This window comes from Protomyctophum bolini (genome assembly GCF_963924005.1).
Source record: "Protomyctophum bolini genome assembly, chromosome: 9".
Taxonomy (NCBI): Eukaryota; Metazoa; Chordata; class Actinopteri; order Myctophiformes; family Myctophidae; genus Protomyctophum; species Protomyctophum bolini.
In genome coordinates, this window is record NC_137870.1 from 3,142,892 (window position 1) to 3,155,581 (window position 12,690).

A 12,690-nucleotide genomic window follows, 5' to 3' on the forward strand; every position below is an offset into this window, starting at 1 on the left:
ACGTGCAGTCGTGCAGTAATCCTGGTCTCTAAAACTACCTCCCCCTGGCCAGCCGGGGCGCCTGATGGAGGGGAAAGGAACTGGTCGGAATAACGTGTTCCTTCCACGCGCTACGTCCGGCCAGGGAAATTCCCCCCTGTCGGGTGAAAAGAAGCAGCTTGGACTCCTCATGCATAGAAGGAGGCATGAGGTCAGTCCACTGCCCCCCCCCCCCCCCCAGGTTGGCAGAGGAAGTGTAGCGCCCAGGATTACATTAGATAATTGACACTTGCAAATTCGTGGGATAAAAAAAGAAAAAGTTTTTAATGTCATTTCAACTATGTTTGTGTGTGTCTGTATGTGTGCGTGTGTGCGTGCGCGCTCCAGGACCTCCCTCCCGCATTGAACCAGCTGGACTCCAGTAGTAACCCTTCGTCTGCCACGTCCTCCACGCCCTCCTCCCCGGCCCCCTTCCAGCAGAGTGACCCCCCCAGTGTCAGCGCCACCCCTCCCCCTAACCCTTCACCCCAGGGTCCCAGGGACAGCCGCTTCCACTTCCCAGGTCAGCACCGGCCGGGCCACCCTGGCTCTCTCTCTCTCTCTCTCACACCGTGCACCAGTGCTCATCACACACACACACACACACACACACACACACACACACACACACACACACACACACACACACACTCCCATGACAACACTGTGCACCACCAGGGCACAAACAGACAAACAATTGATATGATTTGTAAAATGGTTGTCAAGTATTCAGTGACTCGTAGTCAATGGACTAAAGATGCCTGACTACCAGTGTGGTCCCTTTTGTGTAAGTGTTAATATAATTACAACACACTCGACTGCATGTGCTGTTCCCAACACGCTATGTTGTGGTTTGAGTTCAGTATGATTCTCGTAACGCTTATTCACCCATTCTGAAGGTTCTTGTGAGGAAATGTATTTTTATATCTTCAAGTCATGTCGGAGCCCTATACTTATTCTCCTTCCACCGTGACGTTGTCTCCCCACTAACAACCTGTCTCTGATCTCAGTCTAACACGGATTCTAAATCCTGCATGCTTCAGTGGGGCAAACCATGCAGCTTTCGATGTGCTACAAGAAGTTGATTTCTGTGGTGCTCCTGGTTTATTTTCAACTAAAGTATTTCTCTTCTAACCCCCTGTTTCTCCAATCATATCCGATCTGTCCCAATAGCCGCCTGTTATATACAGCCTAGACAACAGTTTGTCTTTCCTGGTGAGTTAACAACTGTCCTGTGTGTGTGTGTGTGTGTGTGTGTGCGTGTGTGCGTGCGTGCATGTATGTACCGGTATTTCTAATCTGTCACAGTACTAAAACCTCTCTCTCTCCTTGGCGTTAATTTGATCCACTTGTTTACAGAACTGTCAAAGCTCTGCTGTTGTTTCTTTGGTTTAGACTAGAGGGTGTGTGTTGTGTTGTGGGTGGATGGTGTTGACATGACTCTGCAGTGCTCTCACAGTCCCAGTGCCACCTTTGGCCTCACTCACACCTTCACATCTAGCATACAACATTGTTGAATGCTAGATGTGAAGGTGTGAGTGAGGCCGTATCCTGAAAACCCACCTTTTCAGACTCCATTGTGGCCCATAGCACTTACCCTACCCCCTTAGATAGCACTTTTTAGACTTGGATAGCATTTGAAACAGACTTATAGCATGTCATGTAGACAGCACAATAATTACATTGTATATAGTGATAGCACTTCATAGCACATTATGTATAGCATACTATAGTAAATATGTATAGTGTCATTATGTAGATATGTTCTAGTTACGTTCTTAGCTTACGCATGTTTCATGATTAATGCTTTTTATATATATGTGATGTATTCCCATGCTTTTTTGTTCTTGCCTAATGGTCACATATAAACCCCTAAAAACAGCTCAATGCCAACAGCCGGTCAGCAAGTGGATTCATTAATGTTTGTATATAGACAATATTTTAGGCCAATAAAGAAGTCCATATACCAAATTTCCCACTTTAATTAAGAAGAAGCCTGTGGGCTGCTGGACTATTGAGAAAGATTGCCCACTTATGCCCTCTGGTGGGCAAAATCTGAGGTTGAACAAGAAGCACCCTTGTGACATTTTATTCAGCATTGCAACCATTTTCATTGTTTAATTACATAAGATGTTGAATGGTATATTTATATAGCAGGATAACTATAGTGTGTGTATATATATATATATATATATATCTTATTCTCAACTTCTTGGTGTTCCAACAGATGTCCCCTCGTCTCCGTATAATGCTGGTCTGCATTCTGATGATTACCCTGAGTCTGGGTAAGACAAAGCAACAGTACAACGTTTGTTTGTTTGTTGGAAACCCTTCAAATACAATAAAATTATATAATATATGTAATCAGCCCCGTTAAATGTTTTGTTTGTAGTGAAGCATTGCTGAAGCAGGTGCATTCGTGGTTGATTATTATTAACTAAATTAAACCTTGTTTTAATTATTGACCAGAAAGGCCAGTGATGGCCAACATAACGCCGTCTTTCATTAGAGGGCTCTTTCTGCTACTGCTAGGTCTGTAATGACCAACAAACACCCGTCAACTTTGGTATATCATTGTTACTGAGTGCCCAGCACTTTAGCTCAACACCCTTGTTTTAAATGTGCTCAATGCATTAATTCCATTGGATAGTCAGAAACAAGAGTGCAGTGTTTGTCTCATCCTTTATTCCTCGGTGACAAAGATTTAAGTAAATAACAAACATTTCGATAAACAGGATAATTGTATGACCATACCATAATTGTATATGACGATATCATTATTTTAGTATTCTGAATCCTTCTAGAGTCTAGACAAGTCATTCAATACTGTGAGATGTCGATGTTAGATGGATAGTATTTGACTCCTGGTTGCTTCTTCTTACAGAGTACATTCGGTCACAACTGAAACGCAGCTTACAGAACAGCAGGGATTAGTGGTAAGTATCTGACAAAGTTCAGTTTTTTTCCTGATCACAAAAGATCAGGAAAAAAGCTCTTATCATCATACATCATCGTGCATCATCCGATTCTGGACAATCACAGACATCCTATGTGTCCAGCTTTTAATGTTCACAAACACTCAAAACTGGCCATTCATTATCAATGGCATTTAATGTTTGTATTGGGACAATGAATGGCTTCACACGCACACTAAAAGCTGGACATATTTCCTTCCTTACCGCTGTCTGGCATTTCATACAGGAAGAGGAGGCTGAAGAGGACTACCCAGGAGAGGACGAGGAAGGAGTGGAGCCGTGTTGCAGAGAGAAGGGCCACCCCGATGGGGAGCACGACGGGGACGAACTGGAGGACCTTCCGAGCACGGGCTGCCGGCGTACGCCCAGGGGACGCCGCACGGGGGGTGGCCCCATCTCCCGCCAAACCAGCCAGACCAGCGTGTACCTCCAGGAGTGGGACATACCCTATGAACAGCTGTGGCTGGGCGAGCTCATTGGCAAGGTGAGAATATGCACGAATGCAAAGGAGACACTTCAGGGTTTTAATGTAAAGTGCTATACCAATCACCTGTGACTGTGGCAACCGTCGAGTGTTATGCAACTTTTCAATTGTATGCAAACTGATCCACCAATGATGCAGTTTTTGAATTGAATGGTTCCAGGGTCGTTGGGGGAAGGTCCACAAGGGTCGCTGGCATGGGGAAGTGGCCATCCGCCTGCTGGAGATCGACGCAAACAACCAGGATCACCTGAAACTGTTCAAGAAGGAAGTGATGAACTACAGGCAGACCCGCCATGAGAACGTGGTCCTCTTCATGGGAGCCTGTATGGCTCCACCTCACCTCGCCATCATCACTAGGTCAGTGGACACTACACACACTCTATACACACACACACTACACACACACACACACACACACACACACACTACACACACTCTATGCTACTGCTGTGCATGGAGGCTGACTAAAGTGTCAACATTCATAGAATTTGTTTGTATTTACACAATGGATGGATGGACGGATAAATATAATACTGCATAATACTGCAAGGTTTTTTTTAATATCTGGGACGTCAATATATATATTGTTTTTAATGTCAGTCTGGGAGTAAAGGTAACATTAGGATCCATCTGGGTCCTAACTATCAGTCATTTATCTGGGGACTCCCTGGAACCCCTTTGAAGACCACTAGGGGGTACCGTAACCCTACGTTGAGCACCAGTGTTATACTCTATTTCATTTCAAAACTAAAGTTTAGTTTTGTGTTCTTGCTGTATAAAGTACATAATCGTGTCTCAGCGATCTGTGCATGCGTCAATATACTTTAAAAAAAAGATTATTTTTTAGCTTTTTCTGCCTTTATTGATAGGATGAAAGTATAGTCCGACAGGAAATAGGGAGAGAGATGGGGGGGAAGAGGCTGGCTCAGCAGCCTCGGTGCTCAGACGGTTGAGCCGATTCTCATATTGCATCGTTTACATTTCCCCCACTGTTCAAGTAACCTTTATTCATCTGTGGTTTTCCTCATAGTTTCTGTACATTTCCCCCACTGTTCAAGTAACCTTTATTCATCTGTTGTTTTCCTCATAGTTTCTGTACATTTCCCCCACTGTTCAAGTAACCTTTATTCATCTGTTGTTTCCCTCATCGTTTCTGTACATTTCCCCCACTGTTCAAGTAACCTTTATTCATCTGTTGTTTTCCTCTTAGTTTCTGTACATTTCCCCCACTGTTCAAGTAACCTTTATTCATCTGTTGTTTTCCTCATAGCTTCTGTACATTTCCCCCACTGTTCAAGTAACCTTTATTCATCTGTTGTTTTCCTCATAGTTTCTGTACATTTCCCCCACTGTTCAAGTAACCTTTATTCATCTGTTGTTTTCCTCATAGTTTCTGTACATTTCCCCCACTGTTCAAGTAACCTTTATTCATCTGTTGTTTTCCTCATAGTTTCTGTACATTTCCCCCACTGTTCAAGTAACCTTTATTCATCTGTTGTTTTCCTCATAGTTTCTGTACATTTCCCCCACTGTTCAAGTAACCTTTATTCATCTGTTGTTTTCCTCATAGCTTCTGTACATTTCCCCCACTGTTCAAGTAACCTTTATTCATCTGTTGTTTTCCTCATAGCTTCTGTACATTTCCCCCACTGTTCAAGTAACCTTTATTCATCTGTTGTTTCCCTCATCGTTTCTGTACATTTCCCCCACTGTTCAAGTAACCTTTATTCATCTGTTGTTTTCCTCATAGTTTCTGTACATTTCCCCCACTGTTCAAGTAACCTTTATTCATCTGTTGTTTTCCCCATAGTTTCTGTACATTTCCCCCACTGTTCAAGTAACCTTTATTACTTGCGCAAGCAGAGCGCGCAAGTAATCGTTTCGCTTGGTCTCTTCGAAGTGAAGACAAGTTTTCTTCAACGGTAAATCTGTGCCTGGTTTGCTGGGACTAGTTACAACATTACGTCATCCTTGAGAGAGTACATGGTGTGTATATGACGTAATGTTGTAACTAGTTACAAGTTACAAGTTACAAGTTACAACATTACGTCATATACACACCATGTACTCTCTCAAGGATGACGTAATGTTGTAACTAGTCCCAGCAAACCAGGCACAGATTTACCGTTGAAGAAAACTTGTCTTCACTTTTTGGAACCAAGTAACCACAGTATACTGCTAATCAAATTACAACTACATACTCTGTATGTAGTTGTAACTAGAACAACTACATACAGTCTGTGCCTGGTTTGCTGGGACTAGTTACAAGTTACAAGTTACAACATTACGTCATATACACACCATGTACTCTGGTCCCAGTTCACAACGATGACGTAATGTTGTAACTGGTCCCAGCAAACCAGGCACAAACCTACGGTTGAAAAAAACTTGGCTTCACTTTTTGGAACCAAGTAACCACAGTATACTGCTAATCAAATTACAACTACATACTCTGTATGTAGTTGTAATGTGATTTGTAATTTGTAAATCTGTGCCTGGTCTGCTGGGACCAGACTACACAGATGACCATATCTCTTACGTCATCACTGAGAGCTAGTCATACATATACACACCATGTACTCTGGTCCCAGTTCTCAACGATGACGTAATGTTGTAACTGGTCCCAGCAAACCAGGCACAGACTTACGTTTGAAAAAAACTTGGCTTCACTTTTTGGAACCAAGTAACCACAGTATACTGCTAATCAAATTACAACTACATACTCTTGTAATGTGATTTGTAATTTGTAAATCTACTTTTTTTTTCATCACATATCAATGATTCATTTTTCTGTAAAAAAGTAGTTAGGTAGCAAATAGTTACACGTAATGATTATACATTTCAAACGTTCCTTCACAGAGATACTGAGATGTGATACTTTCCAGCGGTCGAAAGTACTTGCGCGCTCTGCTTGCGCACTAGTAGGCCATTTATGGCCTACTAGTGTGCAACAAGCAAGTATGCACTCGGCAGAGTGCAGTTCTAGTTCATCTGTTGTTTTCCCCATAGTTTCTGTACATTTCCCCCACTGTTCAAGTAACCTTTATTCATCTGTTGTTTTCCTCATAGTTTCTGTACATTTCCCCCACTGTTCAAGTAACCTTTATTCATCTGTTGTTTTCCCCATAGTTTCTGTACATTTCCCCCACTGTTCAAGTAACCTTTATTCATCTGTTGTTTTCCTCATAGTTTCTGTACATTTCCCCCACTGTTCAAGTAACCTTTATTCATCTGTTGTTTCCCTCATCGTTTCTGTACATTTCCCCCACTGTTCAAGTAACCTTTATTCATCTGTTGTTTTCCTCATAGTTTCTGTACATTTCCCCCACTGTTCAAGTAACCTTTATTCATCTGTTGTTTTCCTCATAGTTTCTGTACATTTCCCCCACTGTTCAAGTAACCTTTATTCATCTGTTGTTTTCCTCATAGTTTCTGTACATTTCCCCCACTGTTCAAGTAACCTTTATTCATCTGTTGTTTTCCTCAGTTTCTGTACATTTCCCCCACTGTTCAAGTAACCTTTATTCATCTGTGGTTTTCCTCTTAGTTTCTGTACATTTCCCCCACTGTTCAAGTAACCTTTATTCATCTGTTGTTTTCCTCAGTTTCTGTACATTTCCCCCACTGTTCAAGTAACCTTTATTCATCTGTTGTTTTCCTCATAGTTTCTGTACAGGCCGAACATTATTCTCTGTTGTAAGAGATCCCAAAAACACACTAGACATCAACAAGACCAGACAAATCGCTCAGGAGATCGTAAAGGTACGAACCTTCCAGCTTCAAACCCAACCCAACTGTGTCAGGATTTATTTTGTAGTGATTTATTTTAATTTGTATTATTTAAAAAGATATATATACGATAACGTATATTTTCTCTTCTCAGGGAATGGGTTACTTGCATGCCAAAGGGATCGTGCACAAGGACCTGAAGTCTAAGAACGTGTTCTATGACACAAACAAAGTGGTCATCACAGACTTTGGTCTGTTTGGAATGTCAGGAGTGGTACAAGAGGGGAGGTACGAACACACTGTACCATCTGCTGCTTTCTGAATAATGCTGGAGTTATAATAAGCGTACCGTACTCCTGTAACTGCTGTCTTTAATGTGTGCATGTGTGTTTACAGAAGGGAGAATGAACTGAGGCTGCCTCATGGTTGGATTTACTATCTGGCTCCGGAGATTGTTCGCAGGATGGGTCCGGCGACCGAGGAGGACCAGCTGCCTTTCTCCAATGCTGCTGATGTTTATGCTTTTGGGTACGTGTCCATTGTGACGTCTGGGCCTCTAGGGGGAACCTTTTGGGTACGTGTCCATTGTGACGTCTGGGCCTCTAGGGGGAACCTTTTGGGTACGTGTCCATTGTGACGTCTGGGCCTCTAGGGGAACCTTTTGGGTACGTGTCCATTGTGACGTCTGGGCCTCTAGGGGAACCTTTTGGGTACGTGTCCATTGTGACGTCTGGGCCTCTAGGGGGAACCTTTTGGGTACGTGTCCATTGTGACGTCTGGGCCTCTAGGGGAACCTTTTGGGTACGTGTCCATTGTGACGTCTGGGCCTCTAGGGGGAACCTTTTGGGTACGTGTCCATTGTGACGTCTGGGCCTCTAGGGGAACCTTTTGGGTACGTGTCCATTGTGACGTCTGGGCCTCTAGGGGGAACCGAGACAACAAGTGTGGAAAACCCACCTTCCCAGCTCCCAAGAAAACCGCCGTCCAAACAGTTTACTTTTCCATGTTTTATTTTTGTTTTATTACAACTTACAATTGAATTGGAACAACCACTGTGTGCACTATTTAGTGTAGAATAATTCATCTCTGTAAACTTTGCAGTGGACTACAGTGTTCCTTGTTGTTCTTTTCCATTTCCTAGCACTATTTGGTATGAACTCCAGGCCAGAGATTGGCCGATGACCAATCAGCCGGCAGAGACTAAGATCTGGTTGGTTGGCAGTGGTGAGGGGATAAAGAAGGTGCTGGCAGAAGTCAGCCTGGGGAAGGAGGCCACAGTATGTATTATTATTATTATTATTGTATTATAATGCATTGTAGAACTATTTAGACTGGAAGCATTCATAGAGTAAAATGTCTGACCTGAGATCAGATTCATACGAGGTTTCCACTGGACACACACTGGTCTGATTAACCCATTCTGACCTGAGACCAGATTCTAAAAATGTTAGTCGTTCTTCGATTTTTCAAAAAATAGCAGACCTACAAGCTCGTAGCGCGCCACTCGGTGGCGCGCTATGAGCTTGTAGATCTGCTATTTTTCAATAGCTAAAGCATAACATGATGCCAATAACAAAATGGGTTCCCGGTCAGAATGGGTTAAATGTGAACATAAACAGACAGTGATTCTTTGACATCAGTGTTAAATGGTATCATTGAACTGGATCGATTAGCCACTTGTGCTCGGAGTAACGGCACAGATAGATCTGACTGGTAATAATAACGGTGCTGACTCCTGTCCCGTGCAGGAGATCCTGTCTGCTCTGAGTAACGGCACAGATAGATTTGACTGGTAATAATAACGGTGCTGCCTCCTGTCCCCTGCAGGAGATCCTGTCTGCCTGCTGGTCCTTTGAGGTCGACGACAGGCCTTCCTTCGTCCAGCTCACCGACATGCTGGAGAAGTTGCCCAAGCTAAACCGCAGGCTCTCACACCCCGGACACTTCTGGAAGTCAACCGAGTATGTATCATAGAAGACCTGGGCAGCGCTGCATCCCATTCAAAGTGTACCTTGATATTTGGAGGGGGGAAAAAAAGAGTCGAGATAAAAGGGCATTTCGTTTGATACAAAACCATGTGTAATAATAGAATAATCCAACTGTAAATAATAATACATGAGGGAGCATGACTGACTAATAATGGTCAGTGTAATGTTATGAATAGGATTGTGTAAAAGTACAAAATCAACCTTTTTTCTTTATGAGAATAATGGAGTGAACTGCCTGCAGTGTTCTTTCCTGCTGAGAATGAATCAACCTGTTCCGAATGTGAAAACTATTTTTTTCCGATCTCGGAGGGATTTGCTGTTTTTATTTGTTGCCGGGCCTGCCTGTCCCGTTCCCTGGTCTAGCCTGGGTCCGTTGTTAGTGATCACACTCTGCTGTGTGATTCACCACAGTGAGTGGACTATACCATTTCTCCTCTTGTTTACCGGGTTTCGCTTCCTCTCTTGTCTTTCATCCTCTTGCTGACTTTACTCTCCTCTGGATGTTTGGCTGACCCCCCCCCCCCACTCTCCTCCCCCTCTCCACTACCCGTTCCTGTTCCACCTGGTGGCCACGGTGCCCTATCCTGTGACTTCACATCCTCCTCCTTGCCTCTTGTCTCCACGGTGCCCTATCCTGTGACTTCACATCCTCCTCCTTGCCTCCTATCCTGTGACTTCACATCCTCCTCCTTGCCTCCTATCCTGTGACTTCACATCCTCCTCCTTGCCTCCTATCCTGTGACTTCACATCCTCCTCCTTGCCTCCTATCCTGTGACTTCACATCCTCCTCCTTGCCTCCTATCCTGTGACTTCACATCCTCCTCCTTGCCTCCTATCCTGTGACTTCACATCCTCCTCCTTGCCTCCTATCCTGTGACTTCACATCCTCCTCCTTGCCTCTTGTCACCTTGTTTTTTTTTTTTACTGCGTGACATTTTCCACCACCTTCACTCCTGTCCTCCTCACTGTTCTCCTGCCACACCGCCACACTCCCTCGGTGTTCCACCTGAAGACCCTGGGATCATCACCACTGTCTTCGAGACCACTGCTGTGAGGGCCTCCACTCTCGCTGTCCATACATGTACAAATACAACAGCTAAATCTGACCGTTTTCCTTATTTTGTTTTTGCAATTATGAACTGTTGACCTGCAAGTCTCCCTATTTTTAGTCTTTGAACAATGTCTGGGTGTGCTGTACATTAGCTGCTGCATAGATCATTGCACCGATGTCCCCTCATGCTTTTATCAGTAACACATTGGGTGACGCCATCTAAAGCCCGAACCACAACACAACTCCTTGCAACTACAAGACGGTTTTAACCCATTTTGCACTGCAGTGAGTGAGCATACGGTGACTGACAGGCAATGTCAAATGTCCTGTCACCGTGACACCTACAGTATGTGTTATGTGTAGTATGTACACATTGCTCTGAAGATAAAAGGACGTGTCCACAGGACAACGTTTCAGTCGCCGCTGGAATAAAACATGAATTATACTTAATTATACAATCTGATTGGTTGAAACAGCCTAGCCGTGGTTCAAACGAGCGTCACTCCACACCTAATCAAAACAAAGAATTCAGCTGCTCTGTTCTCCCAGAACTCGGTGGCTATAGGCTAGCTAGTTTATTGGGACATTTGTGGCCGTAGTGACTACATCCGTCATGTGATTTTCTTAGTTTTAAGGGTAACTGTTTTTATAATTGCAATATTACACTGGAGGGGGTGGTTTAACGTCATCAATGCACTGCGGGCTCGTTCCTGAAGCATTGCAGGTGTGCATTAATGAGGAGTGTAATATTGCTTAATTAAATGTCAAACCACTTTGGGGACATGGCCACGGTTGACTCTGTTGAGGGGGTCACATTACAACGGTTCATGGATGATCACTCCACACAGTTCTTGGATATCCTGCGATATGCAGATAATCATTTAGTTACATTGATCCTCCCTGCAGTCTGCGTTAGTGGGTCATATTGGAGTGAATACACAAACATGGCACCTCACAGCTGGTGAATCTCAGCAGAGGGAAGAGGAAGCATGTGATGTTTCAGTGTATGAGTGCATTTTACTGAGTGCATCACTTTGATGTGCCTGAATGTCATTGAATGGACAAGCATAATTGAACTCCGTGAAACATTGTGATGTCTGATGGGAATATCGATAACACAATAAATCATTCTAGATTTATATACTGTACATATGTATATAGAGTAGCATGTTTTTATTTAATGTACAGGTTGCATTATTATATTTTGTTTGTACGAAGATTTTATATGAAATGCATTTTTAGGTACCTCAACCCTATTTATGTACTGATCTTTATACAGATATGTTTCAGTACAAATACTGTAAAATTGTACATTTTATATGGGATTAATGGTGTTTTTTCTTTTTTTTTTAATGCGACGTGAGATGTTATTTTTGTACAGGATGTGGTTAAAGGATGTTTCTATATGATGTAGATAAACCGACTTCATGTTTGAACATTTTAAGCCAATAAAAATGAACTCCAGAGTCCCAGTGATTTGTCTTTCTAAATGTTGCAGGGCTAAGTGTCATGAGGCCATTTTTGAAACTAGCTCCTCATCACTCGTCCTACACACTTCCACTCGGTTTGAGCATAGATATATAAATAATAGAGACGCAATGCAAGTGTATGGGAGGGGAATTCCGGTGCCGTCTCTATTATTTATATATCTATGCTCAAACCAAGTGGAAGTGTGTAGGACGAGTGGCGAGGAGCTAGTTTCAAAAAGGGGGCCAGGGACGCGGTCCAGGGACACTAATGGGGCCGGGAGGCAAACGGCCTCCATCTCAACCCACTCAAGCTACGAACGTTGCCCCCTTTCAACCTGGTGTCCCCTGTTTTGGGACGGCCACCCGGCCTATAGCATTATGGGTGACATTTTTCAAAAGTAAAATCTTTTTTCTCTTATTATTTTTTCTTTTTAATAGCAGATCTAGCTCACAATTGACACGTCGTCACATCTGTTAGGTATTTTTCATTTGTAGATCTGTTATTTGGTGAAGGAAGTTTAAGTTTACATTTAAATAGGGAGGGGTAACCTGTGTTGCAGTGGTTGAAAACGAACCGTCCAAAGCCTCAACTCTAAATATGACACTATAGTTAATTGGCAACAGGCTGAACAAAACACACAGCATCCACAATCATGTGCACTACACATAAAGGCACCTACACATGTCTCAAATAATATGAATACACACATTCAGTACACCCTAGAATTGACAGCAAACAAGAACATGGCATTTAATATTTAAGAAAATGTTCTCTCTCTGGGACCGCAATCTGGACTATATTAAAGAAAGATGCCTGGTTGGTTAGCCATCATCTTCAGGTGAATGGCCCGTTGACTTGTGATTAATGGCTGAGTCAGACCCATTGAAATATTATAGAGAACATTGATTGGGGTCAGGGGACCCCCAGGGGTCCTTAAGGGAGTTCCAAGTGCCGTGGTCGGTCCCCAACAATGT

General features: G+C 43.2%; 1 protein-coding gene across 4 annotated transcripts in view; it reads left to right on the forward strand.

Moving 5' to 3' along the window:
- The window catches only part of ksr1b (kinase suppressor of ras 1b), a 64,946-nt gene extending 53,233 nt beyond the window's left edge, over nt 1-11,713 (forward strand). For 3 of the 4 annotated variants that reach the window (XM_080771793.1, XM_080771796.1, XM_080771795.1), the window contains 12 exons: nt 367-541; nt 1,192-1,233; nt 2,246-2,303; nt 2,903-2,954; nt 3,220-3,477; nt 3,638-3,834; nt 7,143-7,239; nt 7,361-7,494; nt 7,603-7,734; nt 8,348-8,483; nt 9,034-9,167; nt 10,208-11,713. In XM_080771793.1, the coding sequence (XP_080627919.1) occupies nt 367-541; nt 1,192-1,233; nt 2,246-2,303; nt 2,903-2,954; nt 3,220-3,477; nt 3,638-3,834; nt 7,143-7,239; nt 7,361-7,494; nt 7,603-7,734; nt 8,348-8,483; nt 9,034-9,167; nt 10,208-10,295 (1,503 nt within the window). In that variant the 3' untranslated portion in view covers nt 10,296-11,713. The remainder of the gene's footprint in view (nt 1-366; nt 542-1,191; nt 1,234-2,245; nt 2,304-2,902; nt 2,955-3,219; nt 3,478-3,637; nt 3,835-7,142; nt 7,240-7,360; nt 7,495-7,602; nt 7,735-8,347; nt 8,484-9,033; nt 9,168-10,207) is intronic. The other variant, XM_080771794.1, reaches the window with a different exon arrangement.
- The last annotated feature ends 977 nt before the right edge of the window (nt 11,714-12,690 follow it).